Source organism: Syngnathus acus, chromosome 12 (assembly GCF_901709675.1).
Source record: "Syngnathus acus chromosome 12, fSynAcu1.2, whole genome shotgun sequence".
Lineage (NCBI taxonomy): Eukaryota > Metazoa > Chordata > Actinopteri > Syngnathiformes > Syngnathidae > Syngnathus > Syngnathus acus.
This window is the reverse complement of record NC_051097.1, coordinates 54,421-82,105: the sequence shown is the minus strand read 5'-3', so window position 1 is coordinate 82,105 and position 27,685 is coordinate 54,421. Positions and strand designations below refer to the sequence as shown.

At 46.4% G+C, this 27,685-nt stretch overlaps 1 protein-coding gene and 2 long non-coding RNA genes across 3 annotated transcripts; 1 reads left to right on the top strand and 2 right to left on the bottom strand.

The window, feature by feature from the left end:
- The first annotated feature begins 2,758 nt into the window (after positions 1-2,758).
- On the top strand, positions 2,759-4,272 carry LOC119131457. Its single transcript, XR_005099668.1, has 3 exons — positions 2,759-2,887; positions 3,632-3,633; positions 4,185-4,272. It is a non-coding gene; the product is annotated as an uncharacterized LOC119131457 (long non-coding RNA).
- LOC119131448 lies at positions 3,551-14,159 on the bottom strand. The gene is made up of 3 exons (XR_005099660.1): positions 13,736-14,159; positions 4,711-4,713; positions 3,551-3,561 (listed from the first exon to the last, which is right to left on the bottom strand). It is a non-coding gene; the product is annotated as an uncharacterized LOC119131448 (long non-coding RNA).
- A 7,827-nt stretch (positions 14,160-21,986) lies between these two features.
- Positions 21,987-27,511, bottom strand: LOC119131656 (protein ZBED8-like). Its single transcript, XM_037266289.1, has 5 exons — positions 27,481-27,511; positions 26,434-26,673; positions 26,035-26,397; positions 22,309-22,844; positions 21,987-22,013 (listed from the first exon to the last, which is right to left on the bottom strand). Exons 2-5 carry the CDS (start codon positions 26,663-26,665, stop codon positions 21,987-21,989), a joined length of 1,158 nt encoding a protein of 385 aa, XP_037122184.1. The 5' UTR covers positions 26,666-26,673; positions 27,481-27,511.
- Positions 27,512-27,685: the final 174 nt, after the last annotated feature.

Below are 27,685 nucleotides of genomic sequence, written 5' to 3'. Positions count from 1 at the left end.
GTACATAGATGCCATTGGTGTTCCCAGAGGAGTACCGGATGAGTATAAGCTGGTGGATCAGATAGCAGCTGGTTTTGAATCCGCCCTGTGTTGGTGGTGTACTCTTAACAAAAATGTCGACAGGATCAACTACATCCATTACAACGTGCAGAGGCTTGGAAATTGGACCGAGGCGGGTTTCAAGGCGGTCCACTCCCAACTGGCTGCTACTTCCCTCATGGCTTTCCAGAACCGAATGGCCCTTGACATGCTACTCTCAAAAGAGGGCGGTGTTTGCGCCATGTTCGGTGAGCAATGCTGCACGTTTATTCCAAATAATACTGCCGCTGATGGAAGCCTGTCCCAGGCTCTTGAGGGCCTGAGGACCTTGAATGGGAAAATGAAGGAACACAGTGGAGTGAACACGGAGGTTTGGAACGACTGGCTAAATGTGTTCGGAAAGTACCGTGCCCTGGTTTCCTCGGTCCTAGTCTCCCTTGCCGTTTTTTCTGCTGTTTTGACCTTGTGTGGATGTTGTTGTATTCCGTGTCTCCGGTCTCTAATTAACAGGTTAATTACAACTGCTATCTCTCCAGCAGCTGAGACTTTTCCGTTGCTCCAAGGGGACGACTTTGCGACTGACGAGGGTTGTCGCTCTAGCGATGGCTCCATCTTTGAAGCTCCTGTGGTAAACCTGTCCGATTTGTTTCCCGACTCTGACATTGATTATTAAGGCTCAATCTTCTCCCGAGTGTAAATTTGTTCTTATGAATTGTGATCCTACGGCTGAAAATCTTTTTGAAGTGGCCGCTTTTAGGTGATGAAATGGTCTCTGAGAACTTATGATACACAGGAGGGAATTGTTAGAAAAATGTATATATATGTTATCATGCGTTCTCTAATCAATGCTTTACCGCAGTATTACTGCAATATATGCTTGCTGTTTGGCCTTGCTGTTTTTATGATGTACCACAGAAGAGAAAAGTTACGGCTGGGTCAGGAGAGAGGTTACAGCTGGGTCAGGCAGGACCAGCTGACAACTCAGCAAAAAGAAGACATCTACCGAGACAGTTCCTTTCTAACAAAGACCACTTTGTTAAACAACATGCCTCATTGCTGTCTTGCACCTCAGATGAACCTACAAGTGACCATCATTGTCAGGGTTTTCCAAACTATCTTAATCGTAGGATTATGTCGGAATGTATGTATCCAGTAATAAATAACCTAGCTTGTCCCATTCTACACAATGTCGTAAAGCATCCCTTGCTATGTTTTGACTAGAGGTCAAAGGTTTTCTTCTCTATCCAGGCCACTCAAATTCCTCTTTCCACATGTTCTTATCAGTATGTAAACACCTAGTGATTTCTTCCTTACGAGGCAAAGCCCACACGCGTTCCCCCTCCCCTTTTAGGGGCTTTTGCCTCACAAATGTGGGTAGGGCAAATCCAAATAAAAAGAGCGGGAGTGTACACAGATATTTAGTGTAGTGAGATTGTTGTGAAGCTATCTGTACTGCACTCCTCGCGAGAAAACACTTAATATTCTGTCTCACTTGTGGTTTGTTTGCTGTTGCTCTTCTCTTGAAATTTGTTCGGTCAGAGAAAAAACCTAACAACGCCACAGAGGGATGCATCCCAGGGGCACTAAGACTACGTCTTTGTTCAGCTAAAGTCATGAGACGACCATACTGGTCTGTCCATAGTAGTATCTCCGTTGTTCTGTGGTCATCAGATGTAATTATGAAATGTCCTTCCTGTCTGGGAAACTACGCATTCATGTACACTTGCCCCATTGTTGTTCCTCAATAAAAGGCACGACCAAACTGAAGGAAGAGCGCGAATCTCAGCCACACTTGCTGTGTGTCTGGTTTGCGCCCTTCTGCAGAGGTCGCTGGCCAATTGAAGACATCTCCTGCCTCTGTGAGATTCTTTTCAGATAAATGTTGTGAACCCAACACCGCATTTTCAACTTGTACACCACGCTGACCAGGGCCGGACTGGGAGATTTTTTCAGGCCACCCTGGCCTTGCCCACACGTGCATGTTCACACCCACGCTTAAATGCATGGGCACAAGCAAAATGCATTTGTGCGCACACACATGCAAACAATCATTCTTTGGGTTTTGTTGTGGGTGGTACCGGAAAAACAAATCAAAATCTCTAGAATGAGGGCGAGCAAAATAATCAAAAGGTCTCTCTGAGTCTGACTGTCTGTCTCTGTCCTGAGTTGGCCTTTCCCTTGCACTGCTCCTTGGACTTGTCTTGCCAGTATACTCTGCATCTGCTGGGAGTGTCAGAACAACCAGCATAATAATTATATTATCGACAAGAACACATTTAAGCAATATCAAAAGAATGATATGGTTAAATATATGCTTTTTTATCCCAAATATTTCACGTATAGTCATAGTCTATTCAATCCCATGCATTGATAGATACATAACTGTCTGTTCTTGACGTGTCAGCTGCTCTGATCTAGTTCTGGGCCTACTGTCTGAAGCACCAAAACTGGCAATATTTCCACCTTTGCATAGGAAACATAGACATATATTTTAATATTAATTTAGCCAGGGCCAGTTACAAAGTTTAGAGGAATGTGCAAGTAAGAAAGAATAACAAATGACTCAACTTACAAAATCAACTAGTACTAAATCTAACAATAAATCAGCATGGCTGCGGCACATATGCACACAACACATGCAAACTGGCATGCATGCACGTGCGGGCACACACAGTTTTTAATGGCACCGTGGGGGGGGGGCTGAACAAATCCGGCCGCGTCCTCCTCCAGCGCCTTTCTTTTTTTTTTGTCCCTCTCCACACCGCCTTTCTTCTTCTTTTTACCACGTTCGAAGTCCATTATCCTCACTTGCACCGCTCGCTAGCTACAGCAGACGGCACCTGACATAGTAACCAGGGACGTGCGGTCAGAGGAGGCTCCGCCTCCCCTGCCATCATGAAAAGGGGAAAAACAAATTCAATTGTTTTTATCATAAAGTCATTTTCCTTTTAATTTCAATAATTTTGTTTCATTTTGAACCAAAATTGCTGAATTTTTATAGTTATAAAACCGAAGACGATTCGCTCGGAGGAGCCAACTTCCTGTCTAGCCTCCTCTGAGGATTGCGTAATCACACGGCTGCCTATGTTGACAGGCTATGCAGTTAGACTGAACTGCTCTCTGTCTTTATGTCGCTGTTTAAGTGTTCAAACACTGTGGCTATATTAACTAATTTCCGTAGTTAAGCTGGTGTATATAATATCTTGTGTTTTTTGTCATCTGTCTGTAACGTCGTGTTTCTTTAGATGAACAGAACGGCTTTGAAAAGAGATCTTACGGAGGCTACGAAAAAAGGTTCTCCAGCCTTATGGCAGGGGTTACTAGTGACCCCGGGATACTTGATGCTCCAGTTCAAATTTACAGTGAACAACTGAGGAGCAGTCGTCCATTTGTTTCGTTTTACATTCGTTTTTTTTTTCTTTTCCGTTTTTACATTTCGTTTTACAATGGAGGATTACATTAAAGATTAAAGATTAAAGTCCCAATGATCATCACACACACCTGGGTGTGGTGAAATTTGTCCTCTGCATTTAACCCATCCCCGTGTGATTTTAATCCATCCCCTGGGGGAGAGGGGAGCAGTGAGCAGCAGCGGTGCTGCGCTCGGGAATCAGTTGGTGATCTAACCCCCCCAATTCCAACCCTTAATGCTGAGTGCCAAGCAGGGAGGCAATGGGTCCCATTTTTATAGTCTTTGGTATGACCCGGCCGGGGTTTGAACCCACAACCTTCCAGTCTCAGGGCGGACACTCTACCACTAGGTCACTGAGCTGGTTACATATCCAAACGATTTTCAACGATGGATTTTCGGTCGAAGCAGGAGGTCATCAGTAAATGAAGAGCAACTCCAGAGTTAAAAGGTTTGATTCGGGCAACGGGACTTAGGAGCCTGTCTTTTCAAACGGAGTGGTACGCACGATCGAAAACAAGTTTTTTATTCCATGTGCTTTATTGAGTGTTTTTATGTGTGAAGACTGCTATGAGATTTTAATTTTAATAGTTCAAATTAAATAATGAATTAGCCACACTAGAGCAGCGTTCCCCAACCTTTTTTGTGACACGTTTAGGTGCCGGTCGAATTTTACCGGGGGGGGGGTGACGTCAGTGCCTCCCCAGTCATGAACCTCACCGCACGTCACTGATAGTAACACACCCCTTCCTCCACACGTGCTCTGTGTGGTTGATACGGACTGTGGGGGCGGGTGTTAATTGATATAAACCAATCGTCTCTCCCTCCTCGCCTGAGTGGCCTGGCCTCTCTCTCTGATAGCCGCGCCGCCACACCGGCAGACTTAAAGTACCGTTTTTTTCCGTGTATAATGCGCCCCCATGTATAATACGCACCCTGAAAATGGCATGTTGATGCTGGAAAAAAGCCTGTACCCATGTATAATACGCACCCAATTTTTTTTTTTATTTTTTTTTTTTATTTATTTTTTTTTTTTTTTTAAGTCCCAATGATCGTCACACACGCAGGGAGGCAATGGGTCCCATTTTTATAGTCTTTGGTATGGTCTTAACTAGGCTGGATGTATTTTTTTTTGTTGGCGTGGATTTCTCCGACTGCCCATAAAGGCACCACCGCGATCAGATGAAAAGAGAGGAAAGTGACGTGCGGACATGTGAAAAAGGCGGCTCTGTATGGGAGAGACATTGAAGAGGAATAAAAACACCCTTGGAAACCAAAACTTGCCCCTCGTGACTCGGAGCCGCAACAAATGTTTCGGATTTGTGTAGGGTACATTGTGACAGCAAACGAGCAGGTGATCGAGCAAGCGTCTGATACGAGAGCATTGCGTTCGTATGGAGCGTGTTTGAAGTGAACAGCAGAGACGAAAGGAACAAGGCAAAGTGTTGTGAAATAAAATATTACCTGTAATACGCATTTTGTTATTTGCTGATTGTATTAAACTATCACATTCATTGTCAGTCAAGAAGAGAAGAGGACTATTATCCCTTCTTTGACGAAATGACCAGAGCACAGTACAAACACACTATTGTCGGTCAGTCCTGTTGTTGGTTTTGATGTACCATGATTTTCTTAAAAAAAAAAAAAAAAAAAAAAAGAAATTTAAAAAAAAAAAAATTTAAAAAAATTTGTACCCATGTATAATGCGCACCCCAGATTTTAGGACAATAAATTAGTTACATTTTGCGCATTATACACGGAAAAAAACGGTAAAAAAAAACAAAAAAAAAAACAGAGAGACGCAGGCCAGCAGGCCAATCCGAGGCCGGCGCTTCGGGAATACTCCCGGTTCTCCCGATGGTCAGTCCAGGCGTGACGCTGACTTCGCTCCAGAAATCGAGCAAGGAGACGGTAACGGACTACATCATCAGGGAGGAGGCCACCATTACGGCACTGCGGAACGCAGGTTAGACGTTTGCAGATGGCCTGCTAATTGCTATGGTTTTGAGGAGACTGCCTGAACAATTCAAATCATTTGCAATAAACATAGCACACCATGAAGAGACGATAACGTTTGTCGATTTCAAAACGAAGCTGCGTAGTTATGAAGCTACAGAGAACTTAACTACAGCAGAGACCAGCGACAATGGGATATAGAGGCTTTGCAGTCACGTGGTTTTATCACGTGATTTTGTGTTATGTCGCCATCTTGGCGGTCAACTCGTCAGCTCGTTCCTACGTGTTTGTATAGATTGTTTGATTTCTGCGCTACATTTTCACCGATTTCATCCGAATTATGGCTGATTTGCTATCCAACGAAGTTGGGCATTTGGATGAAGAATCCAAGAAACGTTACAGAGAGAAGTTGGACCTTGTTGGCACAACGGATCCGTACCTTTTACCGAGAAGCATGCTAAAATCGCCCGAGCATTTTGCAACAGCCGACCTGCCTGAACTCTCATATCCAGATATTTATAATTACCTCGTCGATTCACCATCTCCGTTCACTGAAAAGGACCTTAAGGCATACAAGTGTCTGGATGCCTACAAGTATTTTACAGCAGGTTTTGTGCATGATGGGCTGATATGGCAGATCCTAAACAAGAATCGATTTCTTCTCATGACCAAGGTAAGGAAAAAGCACGCACGTGGCAGTAACAGTGTGATTGTGAAAAAACTACTGAAGTGATTCTAATGAAAACTCACATTGTTAAGCTTTTTTTTATTACAAAAGGCCTCTTGTTCAAAAATGAATGATTCATGAGAAAACTTACCAAATGGCAGGTAAAATATGCATAAATGGACAGTAAGAGGTCTAGCCTTGTATATTATATCCAAATTAGGGACTGATAATAATATAAGGTATGTCATATTATCTGTTTCAGGTAAAACACTCAACGGATGAATGATCCTCCCCTCAGACCTTGGGTAGCAATAGCGAAAGATGGTCAGATCCTGCTGTGCTGCCACTGTACCTGCATGGCTGGATTGGGTGAAACATGTTCACATTCAGCACTCAGTAATTAATATATATATCATAAATAATTTATTGTTCTCCAACCTGTTACAAATCTAATCATAGTGAAAACAATTTTTATTAAAATGTTTTTCAGATATCTGCGGTTGAAGAAGAGTCCAGGGGCCAAGCAACATCAACAACTTGGTTTCAACAAAGAGCTGGGCGAATTACGGCCTCGAATTTTAAGGCAACGACCAGGACCAATGTCTCAAAGATTCTTCATTCCATGTACAGCGTTTCAAACTGTCCTTCAGTTCATCAAGTTCTGCACGCAGATTTTTACACTCTGCAGTGAGGGAATCCATTGCTTCCCCAGTGATAGCCGTCTGTGTGGCAGTAGTCACCATGCCTTCTTTTCGAATCTCAGCGTGCACCACATCTTCACCAGCGGGTAGTTGATCATTTTCACAAGGGACAGACTGGGAAATATTGACAAGTGCTGCTGCTGCTGCCAATGCCCTCTTGCGGTCTCTCTTGCGCTGCTTGAGATTTTGTCTTCTCTCAAAGATCTTCATTGAACATTTGAGTTTTCGTTTGTGAGGTGACTGGGTATGCTCAAATATATTTGGCACATAGTCTGGGGATAGTGGATCTTTGGTTTTTGCACCTGAAACAATTAAACAATCACATTATTCATCATGACTACCATAAATAATTAAGCACGTTGTTGAAGGGGATATACACAGTTCAATTTGTTTTGTAATGGCATTTCATAACTTGACATATTAAAAAACTGAATAGAGTGAAATCATTCAGATACTGTACCTGTCTGTTCAAGTTGCTACCATTTTTATTTTTTGTTTATTTTTGCATGATGCCACATCTGATTGGCTTGAAAACTTAACCAATAAAAATTTTAACCTTGTGCCAATGGCTTGAAAACTTTACCAATGTAGATTGTACCTTGTGCCAAATGAAGTAACAAAAACCCTCTTGTTAAAAAATGCTACATTAAAAAAATTTTTTTCACAAGGTTCATAATAATTTTTTGGGAAATGCATTCACTCGAGAATTAATTGTTCAGTTCAATTCCAATATGAAGTTCAATATTTACATTGATAACGTTTTCAAGCCAATCAGATGAAGCATCATGAAAAAATAAACACAAAATAAAAACGGGGGGTGAACTGAAGAAATCATCCCATTCCCTGCCTTGCTGCTCTTGCTGCCTTTCTAAAAATGCACCCATCATTTTCAACAATCATATTTGTATCATCCCATATTGTATTATTTCACATTTTGTGAAACAAATCAGGGGTGAATAGTTTGTTTACATACCTGATATGAAGTCCTCATTGCATATCCTTGTGTAAATCGTAGGTTTCCATCGTTCACGACGAATATCCGCGATCCATTTATCACGTTTTTTCATGTTCGCCGGAAATCTATAGAAGCTAAGATTTGGTTTATCGCCTCGTCTATTGCTACATCCAACAGCACAGCAGGTATCCGGCATTTTTAAGCTCAAATAGCAGCAGATATAACAAGAAAGCGTGTGTGAGTCGTTGACCGGCACTGAAAAGTTGACCGCCAAGATGGCCGCCAAGCTAATGTGGGTAGCTTGATGACGTCAGCTGCAAAGCCTCTATACACTGTTTCACGAGCCGGGCGGCGACCCACAAAGCCAAGTGCACGGGACAGGAGAAAAGATGTCGACATAACATGTTTAAAGTGTGGCATGAAGGGTCACCGGGCCAAAACATGTCAACGAAAGACTTGGTGCGGATATTGCAAGAAAGACACCCACAACGACGCCACATGTAGACGTAAGGAGAAGCAAGATGGCGCAAGGAAAGTCGCAGATGAGAGCGGCAACGGATCAGGATCGGAAGCACCGGACTACGCCTTTAGGTTCAAGGACGCGGACATCGGGAGAGACCAGCACCCAGCGCACATCATCACGAAGAAAGGGATGATGGTCGACACTGGAGCTACTTCCCATATTGTCATGGATATATCCAAGTTTAAAAGTTTTGATGACTCATTCAAACCGGATACGCAGTGTTGAGCTGGCAGATGGCACCTTGTGCAGAGGTGTTGCTCAAAGCAAGGGGATTGCAGAGGTGATCCTGGTGGACAACACAGGATGACCGTGTAGGGCAGGGGTGGCCAACCAGTCAGAGGCGAAGAGCCACATTTTTGACTGTGTCATCCCAAAGAGCCACATCACCCCCCCCCCCCCCCCCCCGCAAAGAGCCACATCACCCCCCCCCACCCCCCGCAGACAGAGAGAGACAGACACACACAGGCCTCTGCTCAGCCAGATTTATTGAATATGTCCCACACCAAGATAATGACAGTTATTTAACAGTTAACATTGTGTGCACTGTCTCACACACACATAAACTCTCAGTTCAAGCAAGTCCACAAACAGAAATATAACAATTTTCAATAACCCTAACCCTTTAATGAAGTCGCCTTCATTGTATGGCTTTTTAGCCTGTGCAATGTTCCAAGCCAGTTGATATGATGCAAGCGTTACGGTCTCTGAGTGGTTTGTAAATTTTTGGAAAAAATGCATCTGCTTTTCTGCCTGACTTTTCAAAGTGACCAACCTGTGCTTGCGAAGTTCAGTCCCTTTTGGAAATTCCTGGTCGATATTAGGATGGACTGAGCTGAAGTGACGCTGAAGATTTGAAGCTTTGAAATGCGCTACTGATGCCTGACATATAAGGCAGAATGGCTTGCCATTACGTTCAACAAAAAAATATAAACTCTCCCACTCTGTTAAAAACGTCCTGTGTTCTTCTTCATATTTTCGTTTGGCTGTGCTTTTTTTCCCTGCCATTTTGAGAGCGAACTTGAAACAAATTATTTACAACTCAAATGAACGCGCGCATTTGTCATCAGTACGTCATTCTTCTTCTTCTTTTCAACTCAAACCGATTCAACTGGTCAGCGCACCACCGCCACCTAGGGGGAATAAATGGCAGCGCCAGCCAAGCATTTTGACGCTTGTCATGTGAAATCTCCTGAAGAGCCGCATGAAACCAGCCAAAGAGCCGCATGCGGCTCGCGAGCCGCGGGTTGGTCACTGCTGGTGTAGGGCAACGCTGAGGGATGCACTGTTCATACCCTCCTACCCGCAAGACATCTTTTCAGTCAAGTCAGCCACTGCCTGTGATCGGTCATTTTCAAGCAAGGACAGAGCGTTGTTGTAAAATTTGGATTCGTTTTCGGGACAATTATATAGTCCCGAAGGGGGGAATGTTGTAAAATTTGGATTCTATGCGTCTCTGTATGTTGCCTTAGGTGGTCAACTAGCAGCAGTGAGACTACCATAAGCTACCATTTTTGCTGGCCAGAGAGGCTTTAGTTTCAGTAATGTATGGATGTTAGAATATGGAAGGGAGCAGCTGCCGATCAAGGAAGGGTAGATTACCTTTTTAGGGCATCGAAAGCAACAAGTAGACTGAGACGCGAACGGCAGCTGTTACTCCAAGCCATGACATCAACAGTCTGGGAAGGTATAAGATAGGCTTGTCTGTCAGGAAGGGGGGGCTGCTAACATCTTTGCTTTTGGGGCCACTCGAATTTTTGGAGAGACATCACTATGACATCGGTTGAATAAAATCTTTTCCCAATCAGCCGTGTGTCACTGGAGTGTTCCTTCTCTGGGCCAGCCATCGTCCACCGAGTGTTTTTTTGAAGACCAGCGAAGCAACAAAGACCATTCACCACATTTTTGGCGTCACGAACAGGATTCGTATTCTTCAAATCAAGCCCTCGGGTGCGAGAAGTCAGCGTCCAGCCGACGTGATGAGATTTAGGTGAGAAGCTTTTACTCACAGTTGGCGCTGCATGTGTGGCCCCGTGAAGAAGAGGGCAGAAGGGTAGTTAATGAACCTGAGAATGGAGACCGAGGTCAACCGGAGTCAAATGCCCAATTTGACATGTACAGGTTTGGCAGAGACAGTTGATTTTGATTTTTGTTTGGCCGTGGCTGGCTAGGAAGGACATGGCCTTCCCGAAATGGCCTCCCCTTATCAATGTCATGGGAGACATGAATAATTAAGGGGGGAGTGGCCCCTAAATAGAAACAGCAAAAAATTAAAAACAACAAATAAAAAGGGAACAGTAACATAAAACTTAATGGGGAATGTGCACAGCTGAGTGAGTGACATGTCTGGTGAGAATGATGAATGAGAAAAAAGAAATGCCCCAAGGAAGAGGCACGTGACAGGACAGGATGTCTGGGACATCGCTGCTCGGCTGTCACGAGAGAAGAATAGCAGAAAGTCCCATAAAACGTGGACTTTAGTTTGGCGACAGATCCGTTGGAGGATAGAAATTTTAGCTGTGTGTTTGAGGCGAAAACACAGATACGATTGAACACTGTTGCGACAGGAGACACCCGACCACCTAGCCCTCAGACGGTTAAAATTCCTGACACAAGCCGGGACACTGCAATCGCGCCCAATGGCCGTACGGGCCAAGTGCGATTGTCGAGATGTTCGGTGGCCGTGTTAGTCTCTGTCAAGGTCGAACGAAAAAGGGAGGCTTGCGCTGACAGCGTTTGGCAAATAGGAAAAGTGCGCAGCCTTGACATCCGTAACTGTGAGAATGAATGTGAGAAAGATACCGGCCAGGTCTGGGACCTAGGAGTGCCGAAGAGAATGAAGCGCGCGAGCCACGTCGTTTGGGCACTGATCAGATTAGGAGTGTGTGGGGGTTGCGGGTTCCCTCGGCTGACCGCTGGCTGCGTTAGCCTCTTAGAGATACTCTTTGGGCAACTTACCGGGGTGAACGGGTGCCCTGCGGTCGTACCCAAGTCGACACGGTTCGATTCCGATTGTCTGTAATAGCATACACGCCTGTCAAAGTCTGATGAAATTTGCGGCTTGCAGCAGACCGCAATTGGCAGAGCGGAGGAGTGCGCAGCCGGTAGATAATGGAAAACGTGGAAAAAGAGGCCTCTGGGGGGTTTAATATTGGTATACCATGTGAGAAAAGTAATTTGTGTGCACACTTAAGTTAAATTCTGCAGAATAAAGGGGAAAATATACAGCGCTATTAGAAACGAAACGAAACAAAAGTTAAGACGTGCGTATTTGTCAGTGCATCTGTGCACTGATAACAGCTAAAATGACCAAACTGCATAGTAGCAGTCGGCAAGAAGCAAAATGTGAAATGGATTCGAATCCCGTTGTCTGTCTTCTGTGTTCGTGTGTAATCTCTGTGAAGTCGGTGTCAGCCTAATGTTGTCTGTTTGAGCTTGCGCGTGTAGAGACGCTTGGGATCCCATGTGTGTGTGTGTGCGTGATCCCATGTGTGTGTGTGTGTGGGCCCGTGAGTGTGTGTGTGTGTGTGTACGTGCTCGTGAGTACGTGCGTGTGTGTGTGTGTGTGTGCTCATGAGTGCGCATGGGTGTGAGCGTGTGTGTTTGTAGAAGCAGCAAGAGGAACTGAGAGGATAGTGTGCTTCTCGGTGCTCTGGGGCGCGTGTCCGCCTGCGGTGCACGCGCGGGGAGGGGGATCCGGCGCCGTGGGCGGCAGGGTGGCCAACCTGTATCGGCCCACGGTGTTTCAAGGCTGGACCCTCCCCGCTCGGGTGACGTCGGGGCTGCGCGCAGGGCCGGAGTTGTGCCCAATTTAGGGGGCCTACGCTGCTAGTAGCGAGAGAAACTATGACAGAATGATGGAAGACGGAATGCTGAAGGGGCAAAAGATGATGGAAGAAGCAGAAGAAGCATCTCGAAAGGAAAGGAGTTAATGGGAGACAACAATCTGGAATGGATGCAAAGCGTGGTAACAATCTCGCGACAGTAACGGTTAAGGTGTTTCAACGGAAAAGCACGAATGATGACAAATCATACAGCTAATAGGAATTAGACTGTAGCACAATAGACAACAAATGTTTGGAAGGTAATTAAATAAAATAGGAAACTGGACCAGAAACAAGGAATAGGGAATATGTCTTAACATATGAATGCATTAAAGCTGCTATTAAAGGGAAAGTATTTAAGAACACATTTTAAGAGGGTTAATTTGCATAACAAATATTGAAAAGAGTTGAATAGTTAAATCATTTTGGGAAGATTACAGGTCCACTGCTTCAAAAGGGTGAGTGATTTTAACAGTGAGGTGACTTGAAGGGGAGACAAAGATAATATACATAAACAAATTGGGTGAACAAAACTGACGGGACTGATACCCATTTGAGAATACTGAGAAAAAATTTGAATCAAAGAGGAAATTTGGAGTGAATAATTAATATTTGGACTGGGAAAGAGCGATTGCCGAGACGTGATTGACAGGACTTCAGACAGTGACAGCTGCAGCAGGAAAGGCTAACTTGAACAGGTAGAAATTGCTCTGCTACAGGAGGGATCTTGCGAGACTGACAGCACGACGAGAAATAAGGGGGATCATTCATAACTCCTGGGGGGAGTGTTTGTTTGTTTGTTTGTTTGTTTGTTTGTTTCAGGGATCACGTGGGCCTCTGGATCATAGGAGTAGATGCCGGGATCGCTCGGAGATTCTACTGAGCACTTCGATGAGACGACGACCACCAGTCGTCCCCGTGCCCCAATCAACCCCAAAAGAGAAGATTTTGTTTGCTGACGACTGGTTATGGAGGTCGTTTACTAGGGGTGACCGAAGGGGGCCGGGAGGACTTCCGGCCTACGTTGGGCATTGCTGCTTTTTCCATTGTATCTCAAGGTTTTGTGCTGTTGTCATCGTTCAATACTGGCAGTGGCTCTCAAGTATTGCAGAACCCCTGGACGCTGACCGGGGCCTGGAAAGGGACTCTGATTTTGGATGGACGGCGGGCCCTGGGCAGTGATCCCGGCGCAATTCACTACTGAGCATTCAGTGGACTGGACTTTGCATCGGCAGGCACTTACATATGCAAGGGGGGCAACACTGAGGGCGCTTCAAAGTTGCAGTATGCTGTGATATTGCGTCAACATTATATCCTTCATTACTTTATCTAATGACTACATGCTGCATTACTTTATCTCATTCATTTACCTCCTCACATATTAACATTATGACAATGCAGTTTGAGTGTTTAGCGGTCGGTGGACATGTCATTTCTTTTCCTTATTGTTTTGAGAGCTCATACTGGTTTGTGGATTGTGATATGTGCCAGGACTCCTTGTACCTGGCTGACGCCAGGTGGAGGGAATCACTGAGGATGTTAGAAAGGGTCTCCCTCTTTTTCCTTGTCATTAGACTGGCAGGGTTTTTTCTCGAGGGAGGGCCGGCAACTTTTTGGGGCTTCTAACGGGCCACGCCAAATTCATTACTTCACAAATGATCGACGTTGTTGAGCTATTACCTCAGGGGGGTGGTTATCGTCATTTGGATAATGTGGACTTCAATTTTCTTTACTTGTGGTTCCTGAGAGGCCTCAGATTGCTGTCAGGGAGCAATTGGATACCTAAATAATTTGAGCTTTCCTAGTTAAAATAACCTTAAGTAGCATGCCTCGAGCGTGATTTAGGCTGTGCAGGTATAGGCCAAATTGTAGACATGACCATAAAATTTGGTTGGGGGAAGATTTTTGGATGTTTACCGATGTCATCTCTTGTTGGACCGTTTTCGGGACAATTATATAGTCCCGAAGGGGGGAATGTTGTAAAATTTGGATTCTATGCGTCTCTGTATGTTGCCTTAGGTGGTCAACTAGCAGCAGTGAGACTACCATAAGCTATTTTTGCTGGCCAGAGAGGCTTTAGTTTCAGTAATGTATGGATGTTAGAATATGGAAGGGAGCAGCTGCCGATCAAGGAAGGGTAGATTACCTTTTTAGGGCATCGAAAGCAACAAGTAGACTGAGACGCGAACGGCAGCTGTTACTCCAAGCCATGACATCAACGGTCTGGGAAGGTATAAGATAGGCTTGTCTGTCAGGAAGGGGGGGCTGCTAACATCTTTGCTTTTGGGGCCACTCGAATTTTTGGAGAGACATCACTATGACATCGGTTGAATAAAATCTTTTCCCAATCAGCCGTGTGTCACTGGAGTGTTCCTTCTCTGGGCCAGCCATCGTCCACCGAGTGTTTTTTTGAAGACCAGCGAAGCAACAAAGACCATTCACCACAGCATGCTGATACGTATATAAAGATGGTACAAAATTCAACATCTATGTATACGGCAAGTTGTATTATCTACACACTGAGAGTGATGATGTTGACCAATGTAATACTTGTCATGACATGCAGACATGGCACGAAATATTAGGCCACTGCACCTACAAGGAAGTGCTCAAACTACAGAATGTGGTGAACAGTATGAAAATTAAGGGAGATACTGTAAAGCCAAATCCATCCATCCATCCATCTTCTTCCGCTTATCCGGGGTCGGGTCGCGGGGGCAGCAGCTTCAGGAGGGACTCCCAGACTTCCCTCTCCCCAGCCACTTCATCCAGCTCATCCCGGGGTATCCCAAGGCGTTCCCAGGCCAGCTGAGAGACATAGTCTCTCCAGTGCATCCTGGGTCGTCCCCGGGGTCTCCTACTGGTAGGACATGCCCGGAACACCTCTCCAGGGAGGCGTCCAGGAGGCATCCTGATGAGATGCCCGAGCCACCTCATCTGGCTCCTCTCAACGTGGAGGAGTAGCGACTCTACTCCGAGTCTCTCCCGGATGACCGAACTTCTCACCCTATCTCTAAGGGAGAGCCCGGACATCCTGCGGAGAAAACTCATTTCGGCCGCTTGTATCCGGGATCTCGTTCTTTCGGTCACGACCCATAGCTCGTGACCATAGGTGAGGGTAGGAGCGTAAATCGACCGGTAAATTGAGAGCTTTGCCTTTTGGCTCAGCTCTCTCTTTACCACGACGGACCGGTACAGAGTCCGCATTACTGCCGACGCTGCACCGATCCGCCTGTCGATCTCGCGCTCCATCCTCCCCTCACTCGTGAACAAGACCCCAAGATACTTAAACTCCTCCACTTGGGGCAGGATCTCATCCCCGATCCGGAGAGGGCATTCCACCCTTTTCCGATCGAGGACCATGGACTCGGATTTGGAGGTGCTGACCCTCATCCCGACCGCTTCACACTCGGCTGCGAACCGCTCCAGTGAGAGCTGGAGATCACGGCCTGAAGAAGCCAACAGCACAACGTCGTCTGCAAAAAGCAGAGACGCGATGCTGAGGTCCCCAAACCGGACACCCTCAACGCCTCGGCTGCACCTAGAAATTCTGTCCATAAAAATTATGAACAGAATCGGTGACAAAGGGCAGCCTTGGCGGAGTCCAACCCTCACTGGGAACGAATCCGACTTACTGCCGGAAATGCGGACCAAACTCTGGCATCGGTGATACAGGGACCGAACCGCCCTTATCAGTTGGCTCGGTACCCCGTACTCCCGAAGCACCCCCCACAGAACCTCCCGAGGGACACGGTCGAACGCCTTCTCCAAGTCCACAAAACACATGTGGACTGGTTGGGCGAACTCCCATGCACCCTCGAGGATCCTGTTGAGGGTGAAGAGCTGGTCCACTGTTCCACGGCCAGGACGAAAGCCACACTGTTCCTCCTGAATCCGAGGTTCGACCTCCCGACGGACCCTCCTCTCCAGCACCCCTGAATAGACCTTACCAGGGAGGCTGAGGAGTGTAATTCCCCTGTAATTGGAACACACCCTCCGGTCCCCCTTCTTAAAGAGGGGAACCACCACCCCAGTCTGCCAATCCAGAGGCACTGTCCCCGATGTCCACGCGATGCTGTAGAGACGTGTCAGCCATGACAGCCCCACAACATCCAGAGCCCTTAAGAAATCCGGGCGGATCTCATCCACCCCCGGGGCCTTGCCACCGAGGAGTTTTTTAACTACCTCAGTGACTTCAACCCCAGAGATTGGAGAGTCCGCCTCAGAGTCCCCAGGCCCTGCTTCCACAATGGAAGGCGTGTCGGTGGAATTGAAGAGGTCTTCGAAGTATTCTCCCCACCGACACACGATGTCCCGAGTCGAGGTCAGCAGCACGCCATCTCCACTGTAAACAGTGTTGACGTTGCACTGCTTCCCCCTCCTGAGACGCCGGATGGTGGACCAGAATTTCCTCGAAGCCGTCCGGAAGTCATTCTCCATGGCCTCACCAAACTCCTCCCACGCCCGGGTTTTTGCCTCAGCAACCGCCGAAGCCGCGTTCCGCTTGGCCATCCGGTACCTGTCAGCTGCCTCCGGAGTCCCGCAGGCCAAAACGGCCCGATAGGACTCCTTCTTCAGCTTGACGGCATCCCTTACCGCCGGTGTCCACCAGCGGGTTCGGGGATTGCCGCCACGACAGGCACCAATGACCTTACGGCCACAGCTCCGGTCGGCCGCCTCAACAATGGAGGCGCGGAACAAGGTCCACTCGGACTCAATGTCCCCCGCCTCCCCCGGGACGTGGGAAAAGCTCTGCCGGAGGTGGGAGTTGAAGCTCTTCCTGACAGGGGATTCCGCCAGACGTTCCCAGCAGACCCTCACAGAACGTTTGGGTCTGCCAGGTCGGACCGGCATCTTCCCCCACCATCGGAGCCAACCCACCACCAGGTGGTGATCAGTTGACAGCTCCGCCCCTCTCTTCGCCCGAGTGTCCAAAACATGCGGCCGCAAATCCGATGACACGACTACAAAGTCGATCATCGAACTGCGGCCTAGGGTGTCCTGGTGCCAAGTGCACACATGGACACCCTTATGTTTGAACATGGTGTTCATTATAGAAAATCCGTGTCGAGCACAGAAGTCCAATAATAGAACACCGCTCGGGTTCAGATCGGGGGGGCCGTTCCTCCCAATCACGCCCTTCCAGGTCTCACTGTCATTGCCCACGTGAGCATTGAAGTCACCCAGTAGAACGATGGAGTCCCCAGAAGGAGCGCCCTCCAGCACTTCCTCCAGGGACTCCAAAAAGGGTGGGTACTCTGAGCTGCCGTTTGGTGCATAGACACAAACAACAGTCAGGACCCGTCCCCCCACCCGAAGGCGGAGGGAGGCTACCCTCTCGTTCACCGGGGTGAACCCCAATGTGCAGGCGCCCAGCCGGGGGGCAATAAGTATACCCACACCTGCTCGACGCCTCTCACCGTGGGCAACTCCAGAGTGGAAGAGAGTCCAGCCCCTCTCGAGAGGGCTTGTACCGGAACCCAAACTGTGCGTGGAGGCAAGTCCGACTATATCTAGTCGGAACTTTTCTGCCTCGCACACCAGCTCAGGCTCCTTTCCAGCCAGAGAGGTGACATTCCATGTCCCAAGAGCCAGCTTCTGCAGCCGGGGATTAGACCGCCAAGGTCCCTGCCTTTGGCCGCCGCCCAGTTTGCAATGCACCCGACCCCTTTGGCCCCTCCCACAGGTGGTGAGCCCATGGGAAGGGGGACCCACGTTTCCTTTTCGGGCTGAGCCCGGCCGGGCCCCATGGGCGAAGGCCCGGCCACCAGACGCTCGCCTTCGAGCCCCGCCTCCAGGCCTGGCTCCAGAGGGGGGCCCCGGTGACCCGCGTCCGGGCGAGGGAAAACGTGATCCATTAATTTTTTTCATCATAAGGGGCTGATGAGCCGTGCTTTGTCTGGCCCCTCACCTAGGACCCGTTTGCCATGGGTGACCCTACCAGGGGCATGAAGCCCCAGACAACATGGCTCCTAGGATCATAGGGGCACGCAAACCCCTCCACCACGATAAGGTGACGACTCACGGAGGGGGTGACAATGACAATAAAGATCTATTCTATATTCTATTCTAAAAAGAATGAAAAATCTATCTTCGTCTAATTGGTGTTCTCGGCCCACGCGCAGTAGCCCGCAGGGGCAAACCCCTGATGGGGAGAGCCCACCAGGTGAGAGAGAGCTCTGTTCTTTGTCAGAACGAACCTTTTATACCAGTTCAGTACGTGGGTCCTATGCCAGCTTGGTCACGTACCAGTTTTCCCATCACATCCTATACCTGTCTTTCCCAGGACTGATTCTAAAATAGCCTTCTCCAACCGGATGAGGTGACCATGTTCTCAGGGATGCAACCATTTTCTCAGGGATGCAACCATTTTCTCAGGGATGTTTCATCCTGTTTCCGACTTCCAAATTTTCCGATGCTCAATTTAGCATGCGATGTCCGTCAACTTGTGTCAGCGTGACATTTGCAATCGGCCCTCTCTCGTACTTGTGTTCCATCAAACAGCACTACCCCCTCCCTCGTCCCTCTCAATACATTCATGTGTAAATGGCACATCAATGTTACATACATGTTTGATATTGATTAAACATCGTGACAATAATAACACATACTTTCACAATAGTCGACTTAACACATTATCATAACTATGATCGTAGGTTCTCTTAGTTTAGCAGATTAAAATACTCAGCAGTTTCAAAACATATTCTGACAAGCTGGTGACCTCTAGGTCAAGCTCAAGCGTGGGATCGCAGTCTTCCACCAACAGTATTTTTCAACCCCTTGTCCTTACTCAACTCTTAACACATTCAGGTGTAAATGAAACATCAGTGCTATGATGCTGCTCAAGTTGCTACTAACTATATACTAATATGGCAAAGCAGAATAAAATAAAGTATATTGCAGCTTACTCTAACTGTGATTAACATGTCTCATTCTCATCACCTAACGATGAGCATGGGCTTCTCTAGTTAGCAAATTAAAATATTTAAGCAGTTTCAAAGTACATCATAGCAAAACAAAACAATATAAAATATTATTCAATATAATATTTTATAATATAACATAATCCAAAATTGTGTGTTGCTGTGTTTCAGAACAAGTCTTCATCTAGTCGATTAATGTACTATGTTAGGTCAATCTGACTTTGGCACCATCTTCTGGTGAAATTTGGAACGGGAATGGAGGTTGACTGGTTCAACCAACAAACTCCACTTTACCAGTTTAACAATAGTTAATTTTGAAGAACTAACTTTTAAGTAACCCTTACTCAGGCCCCCTTCTTCAGGTCTTCCATGTCAAGCCTTGTCACCATCTTCTGGTGAAATTTGGAATTTCCTCTGAGCCAATTCGTCTCGGCCAAATCCAATACACATTCACGCACCATCTTGTACCATCCTATTACTCCATGTAACTTGACAAAGTCGGAAATATTTTCGCGGACCGGCCTTTATATGAATAAATCATACATTTATAATAAATATATAAATACGATGAAATAAAATGATACGACTGGCATAAAAACAAGTATAAATGACATAAAAATAAAACTCACCATTACGTTGAATTAGTGCAGTGCTTCTCAAATAGTGGGACCCCAGGGGGGCGTGTGTGACACCAGGGACCAACATGCTTTTCTTTTGGCTGTACTAGATGAATGGGTAATTAGACATCCACTGCAGTAGGTGGCAGTATCACTGGAAGAGTGTGCGCAAGGAGTATTCGCTCTACAGAGCGCACGGAACATACGCACACAAAGCACAGAGCAGGCGATAAAAAGTACAGTGGGACACCATGGAAAAATATTGAACAGGGTTGAAAAGAACGGCGGAGAGAGACGGAGATAAGAGAATTGATAGTCACATGAAAACTAAGACAAGGAAATATGACGAAGCGTACGTAGCGCTCCACTTCAGTGTGACTACGATGGGAGACGAGGAAAGACCGGTGCATTTACTGTGCCTTACAACGTTGGCAGCGGACAGTATGAAGCCAAATAAATTAGGGCGGCACTTATGAAGTCATTGCACCCATATCACGCTGATAAGATGCTTGAGCTTTTTCAGCGAAAGTGGGCTGAATATTGCCAACAATCATCCCACTATGTGAATGCTACTTCAGTCAATCAGCAAGCACTGTAAGCATCATATAAAGCAGCATACCATATTGCTCAGTGCAAAAAAACCCACACCATTGCAGAAGAGGTGATACTACCTGCAGCCGTGGAATGCTGCCTCATTTTGATTAAAAAACAGCACAAATTGTTTTATTCATTTTTGTTTTGTAGGTTAAAATGCTTTATACTATATTGTGCTCCTGAGTTAATGTTGCTGATTACTTTGAATTGAATATTATTTATTGCTGTTATTTAATTTAATATTATGTATGTTTATTATTATTTTATTATATTTTTTTCAGCATAAAATGGCAGTTGGTCAAGAATGTTTATGGTAGAGTGGTGCTCACTCTAACTTATTTTGCAAAAACCACACGGGAGACAGTATGCCCTTTTAAGCACTTGCAAGTGGAGAGTCATTCGTCGCTGTGCATACAGCGATGATCGAATGAAGTCTGACTCAGGCCTCTTGCAAGAGCATTTTTATTAAAGAGACACAGGGTGGGGGTGAAACCCCCGGCCTCTGGTCAAATCATAGTAAGGGGTGTTTTACGATGTGTAAACAGAACAACTTTGATTGCTTCCTCTGCAGCTGGTCAATCAGTTCAAAGGATCTTAGCACTTTGTTCTACTACTTTAAGACAGGATACGTTTGGTTAATTATTACAGGTTACATTCCAACATAAGCATAGGATCAAACTAATCTATCAACCCTAACAGTTTATAGTTTGAATAATTATAATTTGTTTTTTCATTTCAGGCAAAGTGATGCACTTTGAATCTGTTCTGTTACAGACTAAAAAAACAATGTTATTAATAAAGTTATTCTTTATTGTAAGTTGATCTTTCTTTTTTCTGTCTTTTTTTTCTTTAATGTTAATAACATGGGGGGGTGCAAAATGTTTTCTTCTCCCTTGGGGGGGCATCACAGAACATAATTGAGAAGCACTGAATTAATGGAAGCACTGAGCTTGTTTCTCAGAACGAGCCGGTCCCATCTAGGCGTAATCGGAGACAATGACACCCGAAGTGGTTAAGGTTTGTAACCATGAGCATGGGCTTCTCTAGTTAGCAAATTAAAATACTCAAACAGTTTCAAAGTATATTATAGCAAAACAAAATAATATAAAATATTATTCAATATTTAATATAATATTTTATAATATAACATAATCCAAAATTGTGTGTTGCTGTGTTTCAGAATAAGTCTTCATCTAGTCCAGTGGTTCCCAAACCTTTGCAGGCTGGCGCCCCCTTTGGCTCCCCAGTGAATTCCTAGCGCCCCCCCCCAAGGCACATATGGAAACAAACACCTCTTTCTTGATATTTGGTTTGCTGCAATTTGAAAAGAGAAAGGTTAAACACAAATGTGTATTTCACAAATAAAACCCAATTTAGTATTTAGTAAACCAATTTATTTTTTAGCAGTTTTAACTGTTTCACAACATAGAATCGTAAATAAACATTCCACCAGTAACCTTCATTGTCTCACACGTAATATTAATGGGATGGATGTGCTTGGTGCAGGGACATAAGCTTCTCAACATCAGGCTGGAACTCACTAAGAAGAAGTCGTAGATCCCCGCGGTCAGTAATTTTCAGTCGGTTTCTTTGCTTGGAAAGAAGCAAGGTGACTGCACTGAAGCCCCGTTCTACTAAATATGATGTTGGGAAGGCAATGAAGTACATCTTGACCTTGTTCCACAGGACTTGATAGCAGTCAGAGATTTTTTTTTGTAACCAAAAATCATGATATGACTTTTTGAACTTTGGCCTTAGCTCAATGTCATTTTGAATTGAAATCAGTTCTTCCTCTGCCACTCCAGTTTCTTCACCGTCGACATTTAGGAATGGATTGATCACCCAGTCTGGTATTTCAAGCAATAAAATGTCCTCAAATCTCTCAGACATGTCTCTGTGCAGTTCATCCAGGTGTGTACAATACACTTGAAGGTCATCGTCTGGTATGCCTTTTTCCTCATCCAATTCAGAGAGGCTTGGGAACTGGTAGAGTGCATGGCGAGCTATGTTTCGTTTGAATAACTGTAACTTGGCCAGGAAGGTGGAGATAGCTGATTTGACTTTAATTAGTTTAGCCTCATTTCCCTGCAGCTGCAAATTAACTTCATTGAACTTTGCAAATATATCTGCCAAATAAGCAATGTCATGCTTCATGTTTCTTAGTTCATCACACAGAACAGAATTGGAGTCTTGGAAGAATTCAACAACTGTATCAAACAGTGAATAGAAACGTCTCAGGCAGTTTCCCTTTGACAGCCATCTAACTTCTGTGTGCAACACTAAACGTTCAAACTCTTCATCATTATCAGTGCACAGCTGTCGAAACAGTCGGGAATTGAGGGCATGTGCCTTGATTTTATTTATTGCTGTGATAACAGTACTCATTGATTTGTGTAGTCTACCACTCAGGTTTTTTGCGACCAGATGCTGCCTGTGGATTACACAGTGCACTGTAAGTACTCCAGGTACAGCTTTTTTCAAGAAACTAATGAAGCCACGATGACGACCTACCATTGATGGTGCCCCATCTGTTGCACAAGCAAGAATGTTAGAAAGTGGGATGTCTTTCTCTTTGAAAAAATCATCAACGACACGAAATACTGACTCCCCTTTTGTGTCTGTTTCAAGCTGTCTTGCAAATGACGTCATGATGGCGCCGCGGATGGCAGCCGCGGTGAGTCGCTCTCTGTTTATTTGTCTTATTTTGTGTGTTTTCTGTGTCCTCTGCTGTCCATCCCGGATCACTTTTACTAGAGAAGCGCTGTTAAACATCGGACAGTCTTCTTCTGGTATTTTCTCTCCTGTTCTCTTCGATTCAGACTGTTTGTCGGAGATTCTAGCCGGAGCGGCGGTGCTGTACAAGCTAGCACGACGACGGCGGCGCGGAAAACGAGCGGGAGCACTCGTAAGGCTGAGGCAGAGAGGGTTCCGTTCTGCCCTACCGTCAATTCATCTGGCGAATGTCCGCTCCCTGGCGAACAAGATGGACGAACTGCTGCTCCTCACTTCAAGGAACACGGACTTCAGCAGATCCGCCGCGCTGTGCTTTGTGGAAACGTGGCTCAGCGAACGAACGCCCCACCACGCCGTTGAGCTAGCGGGCTTCAGGCTAACGCGAGCAGATCGCAGCGCGGAGCTCTCCGGAAAATCAAAGGGAGGTGGTCTCTGTTTCTACATTAATGAACGTTGGTGTACTGATGTCACGGTGTTGAAAGAGTTTTGCAGCCCTCTCCTAGAAACACTTTTCATAAACTGCCGGCCGTTCTATTCACCACGGGAGTTCTCCTCGATCGTCATGGCGGCTGTTTACATCCCACCACACGCACGTGCGAGTGAAGCCACGCAGATGCTGGCTGACCAGGTAACAGACATGGAGAAACTTCTACCAAACTCACTAATCATTGTTCTGGGTGATCTTAACAGGGCGAACCTCGCACACGAACTCCCCAGATACAGACAGCACGTAACGTGTCCCACCAGAGGGGCACAGACTCTGGACCACTGCTACACCGTGATCAAGGATGCATACCACTCTGCGGCTCGTGCAGCTTTAGGACTCTCGGACCACTGTCTAGTTCATCTGATCCCGGCCTACAGGCAGAAACTAAAAACTTCTAAGCCTGTGGTGAGGACTGTGAGGAAGTGGACAGTGGAGTCAAGGCAGGACCTCCAAGCCTGCTTTGACTGCACCGATTGGGGAGCTTTCGAAGCTGCAACTTCAGACTTGCATGAACTCACTGACACTGTCACATCATACATCAGTTTTTGTGAGGATCTGTGTGTGCAGACTAAGACCTTCTGCACGTACAACAACGACAAACCTTGGTTTACACCGAACCTCAGGAGGCTGCGCAAAGTCAAGGAGGAGGCCTACAGGAGCGGCGACCGCGACCTGTTCAGGCAGACCAGAAACACACTGAACCGAGAGGTCAGGAAAGCCAAGAGGTGTTACGGGGAGAACCTGAAGAGACACCTCTCTGCCAATCCTGATCCCTCAACAGTGTGGAAAGGTCTGCAGAGCATCACGGGCTACAAGAAACGAACCCCCCGTCCTGTGGAGAGCCCAAGGCTTGCTAACCAGCTGAATAAGTTCTACTGCAGGTTTGATCGGTCCTCCCACACAACGGGACTTCCTGCAGCACAATCTACATACTCACCTCTCCCCACAACTGCTCTGTCCACACCTCTATCATCGTTGTCACCCACTCTCTCTCTTGCAGAGGCCGCACCCGCACTCCAGGTCCGCGAGGAGGAAGTGCGCCAGATGTTCCGGAGACAAAAGACCAGGAAGGCACCGGGCCCAGACGGCGTGTCACCTTCCTGCTTGAAAGTCTGCGCTGAACAGCTGGCGCCCACCTTTGCACGGATCTTCAACCGTTCTCTGGAGCTGTGTGAGGTGCCCTCGTGCTTCAAGAGTTCCACCATCGTTCCAGTGGCCAAGAAGCCCGCCATCACAGGTTTGAATGACTATAGACCCGTCGCACTGACATCTGTGGTCATGAAATCTTTCGAGAGGTTAATGCTGAACCACCTGAAGGAGGTCACGGGCCCCCTGCTTGACCCCCTCCAGTTTGCCTACCGGGCAAACAGGTCAGTGGATGATGCGGTCAACATGGGACTGCACTACATCCTGCACCACCTGGACACCCCAGGAACGTACGCCAGGATCCTGTTCGTGGACTTCAGCTCGGCGTTCAACACCATCGCTCCTGACATCCTCCAACAGAAGCTCATCCAGCTTGCGGTGCCTGCCCCCACCTGTCAGTGGATCACCAGCTTCCTGACCGACAGGAGACAGCGTGTGAGGCTGGGGGGCATCACATCTGACACCCGGACCACCAATACTGGAGCCCCTCAGGGGTGCGTCCTCTCCCCACTGCTCTTCTCTCTCTACACCAATGATTTCTCCTCAGATGACTCTCCTGTGAAGCTCCTGAAGTATGCAGACGACACCACTCTCATCGGACTGATCCAGGACGGTGATGAGACTGCGTACAGACAGGAGGTGGAGCGGCTGGTCCACTGGTGCAACCAAAACCATCTGGAGCTGAACCCGCTCAAGACCGTGGAGATGACAGTGGATTTCAGGCGAGACCCTTCACCACTTTTACCCCTCACTATCCGCAGTAATACTATTCTCTCCACAGACACCTTCAAGTTCCTGGGAACCACAATCTCTCGGGACCTGAAATGGACCGGCCACATAGACTCTGTCCGGAAGAAGGCCCAGCAGAGGCTGTACTTCCTGAGACAGCTCAAGAAGTTCAACCTGCCGCGAGAGCTTCTGAAGACTTTCTACACTGCCATCATCCAGTCTGTCCTCTGCACCTCCATCACTGTCTGGTTTGGATCAGCCTCCAAACAAGACAAGCACAGACTGCAACGGACAATCAGGACTGCAGAAAAGATCATTGGAATCAACCTCCCATCTATCCAAGACTTGTACCTGTCCAGGACCAGGAAACGTGCAAGGAACATCTCTACAGACCCTTCTCACCCAGGTTGCAGTCTGTTTGAACTACTCCCCTCCGGACGGCGTTATAGAGCTCGGTACGCCAAAACCAGCAGACACCGAGACAGCTTCTTCCCCCGGGCTGTTGCTCTGATGAACTCACACCACTCATAGAGTCTCAGAGGCATTACTGTGCAATAACATCCTGCTCTTCACACCTTTTGAATTTGTCTACACTGTTTTTGCCATTATTCACATGTCCTGAGTGTTGTTAGTCACCTATATGTTGAACAGAGGGTGTGTTTTACCGAAGTCAAATTCCTTGTTTGGCACGCTCAAACATGGCGAATAAAAACTCTTGAATCTTGAATCTTGAAATAACAGCTCTTGAACCAAGCTTTCATCTTTGACGAAACGAACATAAGCAAGAAGCAAAGATTCATTGCCTGGCAGAGTGGACTCATCTAACTGTAAACTAAATTCTGTTGTCCTAAGCATGTTACACAATGTTTCTTCAATATTTTCAGCCATTTCATCTATTCTTCTCTGAACAGAGTTATCACTGAGAGGAATAGCTTTTATAATTTGGTCAGGTGACTTGTGTAGAACTGTGTGTAGAACCTCTCTTACTGCTGGTAGAATAAGCTCTTCTCCAATTGTATGAGGCTTACCAGATCTAGCAATCAGCAAAGAGATGTTGTATGACGCTCGCAAACCGTCAGTAGATTGTTGTGAAATGCTGTCAAACATATTTCGGATGGTTTTCCGTTTCTGAACGTTGTCTCGGAGTGACTGCAAATATGCCAAGTTTTTGTCTGCTTTATCAGAGTGCATTTTCTTCAAATGTTCCAAAAGCCTCGAAGGTTTCATAGCTTCATTTGAAAACACTCTATCACACAGTAGACACATTGGTTGCTGTTGGTTGTGTGGTGCTGCGACAAATCCATATTTCAGATATTCCACACTATATTGCCGACACTTCTTTTTTGTTTGCTGTACCAAGGCCATACTTTATTCTGGAACAAAAAAATAAAACCATGTAAAATACAGCATTTTATCGCATTTCATAAATAGGCCTACTTAAAGACAAAAATGACAACATTGAAGGTATGAAATGCAAGTTTACCCTCTCATGTATTCATTTTCTTCCATTTACTCACAGAAAATGGTGGCGGACGTGATCTAAGGCAGTGGTCCCCAACCTTTTTTGCGCCACGGACCGGTTACATGTCAGAAATATTTTCGCGGACCGGCATTTATATAAATAAATAATACATTTATATAAATAAATAAATAATACATTTATAATATCATTACCATTACGTTGAATTAGTGGGAGCACTGAGTTTGTTTCTCAGAAACGAGCCGGTCCCATCTAGACGTAATCGGAGACAATGACACCCGAAGTGATTTAAGGTTTGTCTTTTATTGCAGGATGCTTGGTCTCCATGTGTTGAAGCAGTTTTGAATGCTTCACTGCCTGGTTAGTTAGCCTGTCGCCACATATTAGCTTTGCGGGCTCGACTGGGGAAACATGTCACGTGACCGGGACGAGTGTCTTGACCTGAATTAATTGATCGTCGATAAAAAAAAAAATTCTGTGCGGCTTGGCGGCCCGGTACCAAGTGACCCACGGACCGGTACCGGTCCGCGGCCCGGTGGTTGGGGACCACTGCCCTAACCAGCTCAACACAACACAACACGGCGCGTTCTGGCGAGTCCCCAATTTCATGTTGACTTGAACTCAAGATGATGTTGACCGCCAGAATGCGGTTTTTATTATAAGATAAAATTCTGAACATTACAAGCTTGAAATTACAAACCTGAGCTTTTGCTTTTGTAGTCTATGCTGTCGGATCTGACTGGGCCAGAGCGGCGTGTTGTGTACAAATCGACTGCCGCCCCCCTACCGCCCCTTTCTTCCTCACCGCCCCCCCCAGATCTTTCCACCGCCCCCAGGGGGGCGGTACCGCCCACTTTGGGAACCACTGATCTAGTCGATGAGTTTTTAAACTATTAATTTACTGT